The sequence below is a fragment of the Dreissena polymorpha genome, chromosome 11 (assembly GCF_020536995.1).
Source record: "Dreissena polymorpha isolate Duluth1 chromosome 11, UMN_Dpol_1.0, whole genome shotgun sequence".
In the NCBI taxonomy this organism is placed as follows: domain Eukaryota; kingdom Metazoa; phylum Mollusca; class Bivalvia; order Myida; family Dreissenidae; genus Dreissena; species Dreissena polymorpha.
Genome location: NC_068365.1, coordinates 54,157,283 through 54,172,117, shown reverse-complemented (window position 1 = coordinate 54,172,117; position 14,835 = coordinate 54,157,283). Strand labels below are relative to the sequence as shown.

At 33.5% G+C, this 14,835-nt stretch overlaps 1 protein-coding gene across 1 annotated transcript; it reads left to right on the top strand.

Moving 5' to 3' along the window:
- The first annotated feature begins 3,860 nt into the window (after positions 1 to 3,860).
- Positions 3,861 to 10,583, top strand: LOC127851285 (peroxidase-like protein 3). The gene is made up of 9 exons (XM_052384980.1): positions 3,861 to 3,987; positions 4,945 to 5,058; positions 5,406 to 5,510; positions 6,362 to 6,657; positions 6,956 to 7,147; positions 8,026 to 8,262; positions 8,982 to 9,145; positions 9,640 to 9,736; positions 10,155 to 10,583. Exons 3-9 carry the CDS (start codon positions 5,433 to 5,435, stop codon positions 10,363 to 10,365), a joined length of 1,275 nt encoding a protein of 424 aa, XP_052240940.1. The 5' UTR covers positions 3,861 to 3,987; positions 4,945 to 5,058; positions 5,406 to 5,432; the 3' UTR covers positions 10,366 to 10,583.
- The last annotated feature ends 4,252 nt before the right edge of the window (positions 10,584 to 14,835 follow it).

Here is a 14,835-nt window from a genome sequence, read left to right as displayed (position 1 = left end):
TTTTGATAGATTATTTCCCTTCTTCCAAACATCATTTTAATAATAGCATATGCATACAAATTGCAAGTTCTTGAAATAACGTTTCTTTTAAATAAGCACTAGATAACTGTGGAGTCTTAGTATTTTGTTTCTTCAATAAAAGACATACCATGTATACATGTATATGATCATAAACAAATGTGAAACCATGTAGCATGTTTAGACATGTTATACAAGATAGCTTATATTTATTTTGACCTTGTGGGTTCCTTAAGCAAAAAAAAGGATAAATATGTATTTTTGGGTTGTTTTTGATAGTTGTTCTCTTAGAAAAAACGAGAAAATTTCAAATCAAACAGAAAAGTTATGAAAACGTCTGTTTTGCATAAAGTGGGTAGAAAGCATACTGGACTTGTTTATGAAAGTTTAATGTGTTTCCATTTTTGTTCAATTTGAATCTTCAGTTTTAAATAATTGATGAAGCAGTTCATTGTAGGTAGTTGTTTTCTGCATTTCATACCGAATATAAAATATTTCATTAATATAATTATGTAATTCACAGCGTTATTAACCTCTTGTATTTTGAAGGTATTCACTCCTAAACTGATGCCTAAGAGAGATAGTTTAACATTTAATTGTTGTTTCCCTAGAAAGGTTGTCAATTGATTCCATAGAGATTGAATATGTTTACACTCACAGAAAAGGTGTTCTTTTGTTTCAATATGTTCACTGCACTTATCACATAGATTTGTGTTGGATAGGTGGCACTTAAAAAGATATTTATTTGTAGCTATGATTCTCTGGATGTATTTATATTGAAAATTTCTCAGTGTGCTATCAGTAGTTGATTTATATGGCATGACAATATTTGTTTCCAATTTAATTCCAAGAAGGTTTTGCCATTTAGTTTGAGCTTAAGAGATTTTGGCAGGGGTTTTAATTTGAAGTGTGTAAAATATTTTGTTCGTTTTGTTTTGTTTTGCAATTATGTTTTCTACAAATGTTTTTTTTGATGCATGGTGTGTTATTTGTATTGGTAGCAGCTTTGATATGTAAAGGTATACTTTTGATCAATGTGTAGTACATTAGGAAATTACTAGTAGGTATTCCGAATATGTAGCATAGGTTATCAAAAGAATAGAAATCGTTTATTCTGTAGTCGTACAATTGATCTACATATTTTATGTTTCGTTCGAACCAATCTTTTTTGAAAAACGTTTGATTGTTAGTAGTTATGTCTTTAGTGTTCCATAGAATGATTTTACTGTATATTTTAGTTTCTAAATTATGGGTAACTCTACACCATGCCGATAAAACATTCGATAGAAATATGTTTTTGGTTGAAATTTCATCCAATATATAATGGTCGATATAACATTCAAAAAGTAAGGAGTCACCATATTTTTTTAAGAATTTTCTAGTAGAATAATTTCCATTTACTCGTATTGGTATTATCCAAATATCTTTTAACCTAACTGCATTTGATTGCATTCAGGAATGAATCTATGTCAGTTAGTCTGATACCTCCATATTCTACTCATTGAATTAATTGAGTTCGTTTAATTTTATCAGGTTAACCGTCCCACATGAAATTAAATATTTCTGATTTTATATCTTTAATAATATCATTTGGTGGGTTTGGGAGAACTGTTAGCGTATACATTAATTTAGGAAGTTCAAACGTTTTTAACACGGTGTTTTTCCGATTAGTGTAAGTTTACGATTCTGCAATGATTTTACACAATTTTTAAATTTGTGTAATTTAGGCAATATGTTTTTTAGAATTGTTTCATTTTCATTGTTTGTAAAGGTTATTCCTAACGTTGTTGCTTCATCTGATGTCCAGTTAAATTTCATTTCTTTTTTAAGATGAATATTACTTTGTTTGAATTTACCAACTCGTAGCACAGTGCATTTAGTTTTGTTAAGTTTAGGACCCGATGCCATTCCAAAAAGGGTTAGCGATTCTATAAGATTATTGAATGAGTCACTACTGTCATTCAAGAAATAAGTTGCGTCGTCAGCAAATAGGGACTGTTTAATTTCTTCGTCAGATTCTAGCGATATTCCCTTTATATGTTTATTTGATTGGATATAGTGTGATAGCTACTCGATGCATATAATAAATAGCGGGGATGAAAGTGGACATCCTTTTCTTACCCCTCGTTTAATGTTAAAACTGTTTGAGAAAAAGCCATTGTTAATAATTATACTGTTAATATCGGTATAAAATAGTTTGACCCATTTAATAAGACTTTCGCCGAAATTCATATTTTCTAAGCAAGAGAACATAAACGAGTGGTCTAGTGAATCGAATGCTTTTTTGAAATCTGCAAAGAAAATGAGGCCAGAATTGTTTGGTTGGTTGAAATAATTTATACAGTCTTGTATCAGACGTACGTTTTCATCAATGTAACGTCCTTTTATGAAACCAGATTGAGATCTTGCTATGATTGATGGTAATATTTTTTTTATTCTGTTTGATATACTTTTAGTTGCAATTTTATAATCATTGTTTAGTAAACTAATCGGGCGCCAGTTTGATAGGGATTCTAAGTGTTTTCCAGGTTTAGGAATGAGTGATATTATACCTTGTTTTTGTAGCGTAGTTAAGTTTTCGTTGTTAAATGAAAAGTTAAGTGAATTAATTAAATGTGTTTTAATATCATTCCAGAATATTTTATAGAATTCGATTGTGATGCCATCAGATCCTGGACTTTTGTTTTTCTGCATCTCTTTTAGTACTAATCCACATTCATATTCACTGAGTAATCCGTCGCACAACATTTTTCCTCTTGATTTAAAGCATGATGTGTATTTTTAAATATGGTGCTATTTTCAACATGTTTTCGTTTATAGAGGGTTTCATAAAATAAACTTTGTTCTTCTAGTATTTGAGTTCTGTTTGTTATATCTTCGCAATTGACTACTAATTTGTGTACAGTTTTTTTGTTCACTTCTACGTTTTTCGATGTTTGCGAAGTATTTTGTATTTTTTTCATTGTGTTCAACATGTTGTGCACGTGCTCGTTGTATTATTCCATTGAAATGTGTATGATAAATATCTTCTAATACTTGTTTTTTTTTAAATGTTATTTCATTTTCAATGGCTTTGGTATCGTTTGTATTTGTTTCATGTAATTGCGTTTCATGTGTTTCAATGGTGTTAATAGTTTTAGTTTCAAGTTGGTGTGTTTCTTTTTGTTTAAAAGATTTGTATCTATTTGTTGTGTTACGTATATTTCGTTAAATAACTTCCCATAAGGTGTTTGGGTTCGCATCTTTATTATTTTGAACTGTATTTAATATTTCCTGTTTTATTTGCGTTTGATACTGTGTATCTAATAAGATGCTGTTATTAATTTTGAAGTATCCTGGGCCTCTATCAGGTTGTATTTTGTGTAATTTAAGTTCCACTAGAGAGTGATCAGTCATAAATCCTGGTTTTATGCTACATGTGTCAATAATGTTGCAAAGTGACTTAGATATTAAAAAATAGACTAATCTACAGAATCTTGTTGGCTTTGTGTTTGAGTGCCAGGTGAATATGCTTTCGTTTGGAAATACTGTACGCAAGATGTCTATTATATTGTAGTTTTCAATTATGTTATTTAAATGTTTCTATTTTGGAGTCTAAGTATGATATTGTTTTCTTTGAATGTATAAACCGTTTGACTCTCTCGCGTTATGTGTGTGTTTTATTATACTTTCATTTAGATACAGACAATTATCAAAGCGTTGTTAGTGCGAAATAAACCTTTACATAATTATATAAGCTCCAATACAATAATGTAAACGTGTATTGTTTATTTTAAATAATAGCTGATAGTAATGCATGGTATAATTAAATGAAGTATAAAATCATGCATGTCTCCGATTAAACCACCTCTAGTCCAGACAATTGTTTCAACATCAACTTCGCTGAAGCTGATCCTTTTGTGCCTCGGTTCAAGGCCGGATACTGCATGGAGATCATGAGGTCAGCTGGGGTCCTCTGCAAGTCATCAGGTTTGTACAGTACGCTTCCTAAGGTCAGCTGGGATCCTTTGCAAGTCACAAGGTTTGCAGTGTATGCTTCCCGAGGTAAGCTGGGGTCCTCTGCAAGTCATCAGGTTTGTAGTGTACGCTTCCCGAGGTCAGCTGGAGTCCTCTGCAAGTCATCAGGTTTGTAGTGTATGCTTCCCAAGGTCAGGTGGGGTCCTCTACGAGTCATCAGGTTTGTAGTGTATGCTTCCTTAGGTCAACTGGGGTCCTCTGAATGTCATCAGGTTTGTACAGTACGCTTCCCAAGGTCAGCTGGGATCCTTTGCAAGTCATCAGGTTTGTAGTGTATGCTTCCCGAGGTCAGCTGGGGTCCTCTGCAAGTCATCAGGTCTGTACAGTACGCTTCACGTATTACGTTAATAATGTTTCATGTGCCATATGCCTAGTGTTCACAGCCGAAAAGTTATCGAGCCATTATGAATTGGAATCTGTGTAATCACAACACTAACTGATAAAATAAAATAAAAATTCTACCAACGTTTTATGAAATTAGGTTACAAACTGATGTAATTTTTATGCGAAATCAGAAAATAATACACACACACACTATTTTGTGTTCAAAAGAATTATGAAACATGATTGAAAAGATAATTTAACTCTATCGTAATAATAACCACCTGCTTGCTACAAGGTAATTACCTTTTTATCCTAATTTCTTAATACTCCGTTGTAATAATTGAGAAAATGGTATTTTTCGTCCTTTTAGCAATGTGTTTATCCAAACGTTTTGTAAAACATAGTTAAATGTTTCATCATGCTTTGTTATGCCATAACATCGCAAAATGAGCATCGTTTTCATACATTATGAATGGGTCTTACAACTGATTGTATCATTATAAGTTTCGAAGCTTAGCTTCTTTAATAAAAAAAACTAAACATTGTAATAAGTCTGTTTTAAATAAATTGGATTTATGTTTTTAGCCGGTGGAATATTGCAACGTCAGCAGATCAATGATCTAACCTCTTTTGTCGACGCTTCAAACGTCTACGGTTCTTCGGAAGCGCGTCTGGCGTTATTGCGAGAAGGAACTACACGTAAGTATGCTATCATACCAATATAACTTATTTCCAGGAGTAAGAGCACGAATTTGAGAACTGGTTATGTCACATGCGTATAGTTGTTTATTAAAGGTAGAACTTATTGTGCTAAAGAATGTATAAATGTAATAAAAACATATTTTTAATGTAATGCAATGTTTTGGCATATGTGTAATTGAAGACGGACCTTCGTATTAAATTTGTTAGACCTGAACAGACACCATGCACATATATTGCCATTGAGTTCAAGAAGGTATACCTATGTGTAAAGCACACTCATCTTGTCGCAAATAAAACGTTTTATTATATTAATAGCTTGCATGTAAATATAATTCTATTTATAGCGTTTATGAAGGTCACACAGGGTGCAGATGGGTACCGCCTACCTGACGGTCCTGATAACGTTTGCCGTTCAGACGCGGCCAAGGGTATACACTGCAGTATTGCTGGTGAGGATTACTGGTTTTTCATTTGTGAGCGAAGCTCACAAACAATGCAGACGCAATTTTGCAAATCGGTATGGATCAGTACGGCAGGAACCGTAACCCGTGACTGCCTGTGTGGATAACTCCAGTAAACTTTAGCAAACGATAATGCTAAAAGCGTCTGCTTTAATCACCGCATCTCCCTGTCCTCACTGATATAGTACATAGAGTGTATTTAACATAAGATTAGCCTGTGCACACTGATTAGCTGTATCAATGATTTGAAAAAAAAACACACATCTCGACCTGCGTTTTAAGACACACTCTTTATAAATTTGAATGGGCTGTGATCATTTCAAATTTGCGATATAAAAAGCTATTACATAATTTTGAAAACTGAGTTGCGTCTAGGATTATACAACAGCGAACAAATTCAGTGCCTTCAGCGCTTTGATAAAATAATGAAATTATATCGTTAATCCATTCGTTTACAAAAATGGCAAATAAACAGACCAGACATTGGGCACACATTTTTCGAAATCACGCTGCTTTTTTCTGATAAATGATAATCTTAAACTTAAGAAACGTGTCAGTTTAGTGACTGCTGAAATACTTGCGTTTTCATGAAATGCCGATTGAATAACTCGAAACAGAGAACGTTTTACTAACATACCATTTTAAGTTCCACAGTTAACTCCGGCGACAAGCGAACTTTATATTTGCTTTGATAATTAAAGAACATCTTTATACCGAGTGACTATTGTATTAGCATTTAAAACGCAATCTTAATGCTAGATATATATAAATCATACAATGAACTATTAAGATACGATAGCATGTGTCGTATATATATATGTAGATGGCGTTGGTTTTAGGTGACGTACGAGTCAACGAAATTCCGTCTCTTACGTCATACCACAATGTGTTTGTACTCGAACATAATCGTCTGGCGAATGTACTTAGACAACATTTTCCGGATGGTGAGGAAGCAGTTCCAGCAGACGAGAAAACTCATGATCGGAATCATGCAAAAGATTGTTTACGATGAATTTCTCCCTGCTTTCCTTTCACCGACTGCGATGGAGAAAAATGAACTTGCCAGTTCAAAGAGATACAAATACGATTCACAGCTTGATCCTACCACTGCCAACGTTTTTGGAATAGCGTACCGGTATGTTTAAATATATCATATTAATATTCTACATATTCATGTTTGTGAAACAAAAACCACTTATTGGGATACTTTAAAAAGAATTTGATTGTGCGTTATATAATTGTAACTACATGTTTTATTAAACTTTAATGTATTTCATATTTCACATACAAAATGTTTTTGTTTTTTTTATTTATGCATATTCACAAACAATTCATTTTAGTGTTTACTCTATATGGTTTTAAGTGGCATACATTACTACGTATTCGTAAAGGTTATACATACTCAGAGAACATTTTACTCCACGCTCTGACAGTATGGGCCACAGTTGGATTCCCACGTTTATGTCGGTGTTCACGAAGAACTTCCAGCCGTTCCGCGAGACACTTCTCAACCTGACGTTCTTTGATCCCAGCATGACCTATATACAGTCTGTGATCGGAGGTCCATCTGGAATGCAGGGGCTGGCCTACGCGCTTTCTGCTCTCGATAGTCAGAAAACTGACAGGTACCTGAAGCCAAAAAATAAAACAAGCATAGGGCTCCAGCTATTGTGTTTGTAATCGTTTAAAACTTAAATGTAACTTTCCCATCAGCTTGTATGACCGTTTCAAGTTAGTCTTACTTAATGTTTGTCATTTAATATCGTTTTGTCGTTAAACAAAAACACCAACTAAATCTGTGTTAAATTATTTTGAAGAAAGTATTTCGTACAAAATTAGAAAATGCTATCCAATGATGCATTGGAAGCTTTACCTCTTGTATGTGTTGTATATTTGAACGGTTATGCACTGTTTGCACATATATAACATTATTCCGTGCACAATAAACATCTACACATTGTTTTAAATGTATGTATTCGTTTACGTTCTGTCTTGTAGAGTTATTTTTTCTGTTTGCAGAGTTTCAAAGGTTGTTTTCTACTTAAACGTCTCTTTTGCTTTCGTAATAATATTGTTCCTTCAATTAAAGCTTTACAATAGTCATCATGTACTGCTTAATGATAACACTAGCTTGCAAGTTTACAAATTGTGTGTAAACTTATACATGTTCTAGTTTGTCTTTCGATCTCCAACAGTATTAATATAATCCATCAGAGTATCCCTGTGTGATTACTATTATGTTTATTCATTTCGAAAATACAGTTAACCTTAGAGTCCAATTACGTTTAATTTTCTACTGACGAAGATAAACTTTATGGACCAATGTCATGCTTTTGAGTAAACCAATTTGCATCGGAACCAGTTATTGAATTGCACATATAGCTAGCAACAATCTAATCTCATACAAACATGCAACTTGAGGCTGCGAACTTGTTTGCACATTATTCATGCAAAGCAATTCCTTGTCAGTATAAGTATTTATCGCAAAACACTATATATTTAGAGTCATCGAAGACACTGTCCGCAACCATCTATTTGTCAACACGCCGATAGCCGATAAATCCTTCGATCTGGCATCCCTGAACATCCAGAGGGGTCGCGACCACGGACTACCCTCCTACAACGAGTTCCGGAAATGGTGCGGACTGTCGTCAGTGAGTTCCTGGAAATCCTCATCACCTGGAGGCCTTGTTGATCACACCCTTGAGACAATCTACCTTCTTAAGGCTGCTGGTTACAGGTTCATAACAGTTTTTGCATCAAACGTTTGTCAATGTTGATTATTTGCCAAGCTCTTAAAATAAGAATTTCTGCGGACAATCTGGTTGGTCCTCCCTCCATCCAGCCTGAAGCAAATGACCTCTCCAATGTCAAAACATAAACAATAAGCATCTTCATGCTACTGAGTAGTTTGTGCAAATAATTCAAATGTATGTTTCATATATGTACTTAACTTAAATTAATTGTATGTGTTGTATTTGTTTGGTAAATATGTTTGTGTTATATATGTTAATTAAAAAAATACTGTTTATGTCAATGTATTACAAGTATTCAAAGCAAGCATAACATGTAAATGTTGATTATAAAATAAGGTGGTGAATTCGTATTAATACTTATTCTGAACATTTCGTTCTTACTCAAGCTTTGTAAACAGCAGCAAGATAAAAGTACACTATGTTCTACGTTGGTAGTCACCTTTCATCACATATATACATTGTGCTATTTCAAATTATTTTAGGATTTCGTTTCGGCCCAAAAGATTCACTGATACGGCTAGAATCTACTTTACTGATTGTATTTTATTCAGTCCCGTTATTAAATTTAGTTCGCCCCAAATCATCGATCTTTTGATGACCCCCAAAATGTGTGATTGTTTCAAGGAAATCAGGATCTTTGTCCTATGAAGGTTCTTTTCACATCAGTTATTACATAATGACTATCCTCAACGTATCGCTTCAGTTCGCCCCAAGACATAGACTTTTTCGCCGGAGCCCTGAGCGAAAAACCCGTCTCTGGTGGAACCTTGGGTCCGACCATGGAGTGTATTATAGGAGACCAGTTTCGAAGACTCAAGTTTGGAGACAGATTCTTCTATCAGAACAAGGACACAGGCTTTAATAAAGGTATGTTCATCGATCATCTTTGTCCACCATCGTGTAAATATGCTAGGTTTCCATCGCTTCATATGCAATATCAACATAATACATACCTTATCACGACGACCATAGACAGTACATAAGTAGATAATACTGTGTGCAATTCTTACATGGAAGCAGCTAACAAATGAACGAGAATGATAGAATGTTAAATTTAATACTTTACAAGATATTGTCTAAAGGAAAATATGGTGTAAGCGCTTGTACTTTTAAATTGAAACACTTTTGTGCATATTCTCTATTTAGAAACATAATAAACATGTGAAAACTCCGAATATAAACACAGCGTGCTGTCATTTATGCTTATGCTTATGATATTCTAAACTTTTTTTAGGACCATAGTAGATATCTGATTTAACTTAAGTTATACATAATAAACGCTTGCGAGTTAGTGAAATATTAAGTGTATTTGCTTTTGTATTTAACATCTTCTAATATAGCATTATGTTTTGCTTTCTTAGAACAACAGGCCGCCATTCAAAATTACAGTCTGGCCTCCCTGCTGTGTCAGAACTACAAATTCAACAAGATCCACTTTCCAAACGTCTTCAAACAAGCGTGAGTCTGATGTTTCATGTTGCTTTATAATTGTTTAATTTTTGAAATCGCGTTGAACGGCTTTCGAAAGTGTCTGTAAACAACTAAGTGTTGACTTTATATACTGTCTTCGAATACATGCTATGCAGTTCCATTTATCGACATAAGAATTGCAATTGAATGATGCACACTTGGGTTTGATTGGAACAAAAGTCAATAACAACTATCACTGAAGTCTGCATTTTACTATCGCATTCCGTTGAATTCCGCTAAAATGTACTTGTAAATGAAGTGTGACCGAATGTATTCGAATTCGTAAACAAACACGCCATTAATTGATTGTAATGATGTAACAGTCACCAAGCAATTGCATCTGAAGTACGTTACCCTTTGTTTCAATGATCTCAATAGTATATTTAACACTTTTTATTAATGTTAGTGACCCACTCAAGAGCTGCCAGCAGATCGCCGATATTGACTTGCAGCCGTTCTGTGTGTCGTCCGCAGCCGGTCTCGGAATCCCAATAACGCAGACGGCACAAACGTCGCAGAAGAAGCAGACGTCTCACCAGACGCAGAAGTCGCTGCACACTAAGACGATAAAAGTACAGAATAGTAATACAAAACGCAACTCCGAAATCAATAATTGAGAAACTATAGGCAGAACATCAGTTATGCTATTTCGAATGTGTGGTTATTTATTTACATCTTTACTGAACAATATTTATATAGACATGTGTTTAATTTTGTAAATTTAGAAGAACTTGTTGTAAGGGTGTAAATGTAGACATGTTTAATATCGTAATGATTATTTTCGTAATACATATCGACACTAGATGCAAAAAATAAATAAAATGATAAAAGCATGTGCATTTGTTCAAACATTTTTTTGGCACTTCTGTCCTTATGTTATCTATTGGTTCTCAAAGTTCGTTTTAAGTCGCGTTGTGTAATTTTTTGTTATGACTTAAATGTCCCAGGTTCGTAAACTACTCATCAGTTTGCAAAATAAGGCAACAAGTCTTTTTCTAGCATATATCAACTTTTATTCTTGATTAAATGTTCGTATATATATTGTATTGTAAATGTATATTATTCCTAGTTGTATTGTAATTGTATATAATTCTTATTAAGAAATTGCAACAAGAATGAAGATAAGAAATAAACGAGATACTCCAACACAAATATAATCCGTCCAGAAAAACAAATGTCCGTCTCATGCACTTTCCCGTGAAGCCAGAAATTGGGAAGTATATTGTGCGATTCTCTATCGACAGTGGCTCAGACTAGAGGTTCTAACACGGTCCGTTTTATACAAAAATGGTAACCTTGGCGTCGACCCAATTGTTTTAAGGAGTAAACAGCCTTATCCATCACTTTGACAAAAACTCATAACCATAAAAAAATATAACTATAAACGGGTTATAACAATGTCCATCACTTTCTGGTCGTTAAATTATTTCTTACTATTTAGGCTTATTTCACCTCTTTATATAAGCTGATTATATAAGCAGTTCGTGTATAATTAACACTATTTTGACCGCCAGATATGGTCGAATGTACGTCATTGTTGTCCACAATGTATTTCGCCAGTGACCATGTATCTCTAGTTACTATGACAATGATGACTAAACAGAAAAAGTGTTACAATTTTTTTGGTTTGTATCCAGTACAATATTTGCTTGGAATATTTATATATGTTTTTGCTATTGCTTTATCATCTCAAGAAAGTGAAGCTGCAGCACATTTCATTAGTTTATGTTTAGTCAAACGTCACTAGTTAAAGTATGGAGATAGTTCACTTTTATTTTAAATGTGTCGGCAATTTAATGAACAGTTTGATATCATTATTATATCATATAGTTATCATGTATTAGTTGTGTACAATGCGTATATATAAACTCGGATCGTTGGCTGATATAAATAGTAAATTCATTTATATTGTAACTGCGTTAAATAATTGAAAAACACATACTCGTTTTTGGTGGAAGTTATGTTATATTCAAACATCATCATATCAATTTGGAGAAAATAGGTCAGAATTGTGCATCAAGGCACAAATACACAAAGCGCCTGTTGTTTTTTTTTTCAAACTAAACACAGCTCCATCATCTGTAAACCTTGCTTTGTATATTCTTCTACCACAGTCGTTTTTTCTAATGATGTTTCAATAGTCCTTTCAAAATAACAATACAAATGTATTACTCGCGGTAAAGAAAGCTTTTGGTGTATAAGGCAAGCGAAATAAACCAGTACCGAACACAGGTTACGCGTAAATTGTATGTACTTAAAATTTTCGTATCACAGTTAAAGTGGTCCGTGACCAGTTATAATAAGGCTTATTTAAACTATTCTTTACATACGAGTCTATAAATGTTATAAAGCCAATTTACAGTATTAAGCAAAGCTTTTCAAACGTTTATTGGCTCAAATTTAATTTATTTACAACTTGTGTAAACTATAATGTAAACTGATGCCGACATGTACTTTTAACCCTGAGTAATAGATGAATTGTGGTAAAATATCTTATGTTTCATGTAAAGTAATGCAGCAATAATTTGTATTCTTTTTCATTAATTTGGAACAGTTATAATCTTAGGATTTTACCCCATTTAAATCACGGTTTGTTAGCGTGTGGCTATGCTATTAATTAGTGAAAACATAATTTTAAATGATAAATAATCAAATTATAACGAAAAATCAACTTTTCTGAAAACAAATTCACTTCAAATATATATATATATATAACAAGGAATTCAACTCACAATCACCAGAAAACGGGGTGCATCGCTTTGAACAGCCATTACTTCATCAATTGTGCAGCGATTGTCACGAACTTGGCCTTATTCAACGCAGAAAAAAAAATATTTCTAAAAATGTACATATCTTTCAAGATTTTTACAAATGCTGGGTCAAATTTTAAGAAACAACACGGCACACAAATCGCGTGATCTACTCGTTCTCGATCAGACCCAATTTAAGGCTGAAATCACGGAGTAAAGGGAATTATCACTGCAAAGTTCATGGACTTCGATACATTAATTCAATACAACGTATGAAAAAAACATTCTAACCGTTCATGCTGTTACATTATGCATCAAAACTAACTGTCCAGTGCCGTTTGAAAACCTTTGTTTACATACATTTCAACTGGGCGACATTTTAAACACACGAGAAATTTCATTGGTCCAATGCGAAGGTGTGTCTTTACACCTGAAGATTTCATTCATAAATCGGGTCCGATCAAAAACGAGTAGGTCAGGCGAGTTGTGTATCGTGCTATTTCTTAAAATTTGACCCAGCATTTGTAAAACTCTTTGTAAAATATGTTTCCCAAAAACCAAAACACACAATACTGTACATATTGGTCTGATAAATCAAAACACACTTTGTAATACAGTACCGTTAAATTCTGTTTTAAAGACTATATTCAAACGAATTAAAGCTTTACCAATAAACTACATCTACCATTATACTTATTACTTCTCCTCTGAATAGTTGTTCCTTCTTCATTTAAGAATGATCTTTATTTTAAACTAACGTATACACTTGTTACTAAAGATATGTAGGTTGCCGATGAATATTTCAAAACTGTTATTCCATTAAGTTATGATTCTCCTTAATGTATTTTAAAAATTGCTTTGACGCATCAAGTTTTACCATTTTGTTAACAAGTTATTTTCCTCCGCATTGGTTCCGCACTCTTTCAAAACTTCGGCAAGAAACCTCTACAATAAGTTCTCTTATTGCATATGTATATCTAAACTATGGAACTTGTTTTGTAACGTCGTATCGTCATCCGTTAGATGTAAAAACACAATTTTGCACATTTGGGCTAACCGTTTAACATAAATTACCCGCAGTAAATCGTTTATAAAACTGGTAGGATCCTCTAATTTATAAGTTGGTAAATTTGCAAGATTTGTCACGCAAACGAATATCAGAAGTTTATATTTGTTGGAGCACACGTTTTAAATGTTAAGTTTTGCGTCTCGAAAGTATTCCGCCTGAACATCGCGATCAAAGGAAACCCACGTAGGAATATCAGTCTCCGTGGTTAAAACTGTAACCAAAATATTGACATAATTATATGTCCCTCGTAAACTGATCACATTGCAGCGGTAGCAGTACTAAAGATGTACTATTTAAGCTTATGGTTTGTAAAAAGGCTTACGTTACACTCCTCTGTAAATTTCTAACACAAACGGGATTATAATGACGCAGTCCTTGCGGAACAGATGGGTTACCCTGTGATGTACTTTGCCTGCGTTCACGCGTCTCTTTGCTTTGATTTTCAAGCGTATCATTGTTGGCAATAGGCTGGAGTTGACATATTTCGTCAATTTTACGTAACGCAGTTTTCGTAAAAATATGTTCTGAAATAAAGATGCTACTTTCATCACAAAGTTATCGTTATGTGGGTTTATTAACTTTTATTTCTTTTCTGATACACATGTTAACTTTGGTTATACAAATATTAAACTATAAACTATCGCTAATGTGTGAAACGCTATTATTTGTTAAATATTATTATGTTTTAGAACTAACAGCGAGTATCTTTAACTTTTATGCATACACATAATTCATAAAACGTACCTGTGTTTGTCGTTAGCAGTGCGGACCTATGTTGAAGGAGGTCCTGCGTGGCTTTATATTGAAGGAATGAAACACGAGCAAAATGGTTGATTTGTAACTTATTGTACAATCATTGAAAACATATATTATTAAACAAGCCCAACTATAATCAAACGACACATGGAACACCTTGGTTGTCTGTATATGTAGTGCATGTATAACTAAAATAACTTCATTAAAGGTCAATTTTACATATGCCAAAAGTAAATGTGTTTCTTAAGGTTTCCTTGTTAAGAAACTATAACACAAACATATCAAGACTATTGCCAAGCAACATATGTCCCCTACCGGCTCCACCATTGACAGATTGTTTTTATATTTGTTGCCATAGCAACCAGAATTTTGACATAGGAAGAAAATGAAATGACGTGCATAATGTCCATATTGCCATCTATCCATGTTTCAAGTTTCATGAAAAAAATTGAAGAACTTTTATATTTATCGCAGGATCCAGAAAGTGTGCAGGATCCACCATTTTCAGCAGT

Bases quoted from the DNA above. Each gene is read 5' to 3' on its own strand.
- LOC127851285 (XM_052384980.1), top strand. From the start codon at position 5,433: ATGGGTACCGCCTACCTGACGGTCCTGATAACGTTTGCCGTTCAGACG. The intron at 6,658-6,955 runs GTATGTTTAAAT...ACGCTCTGACAG, and splicing joins GTTTTTGGAATAGCGTACCG to TATGGGCCACAGTTGGATTC. The intron at 8,263-8,981 runs GTTCATAACAGT...GTATCGCTTCAG, and splicing joins CTTAAGGCTGCTGGTTACAG to TTCGCCCCAAGACATAGACT.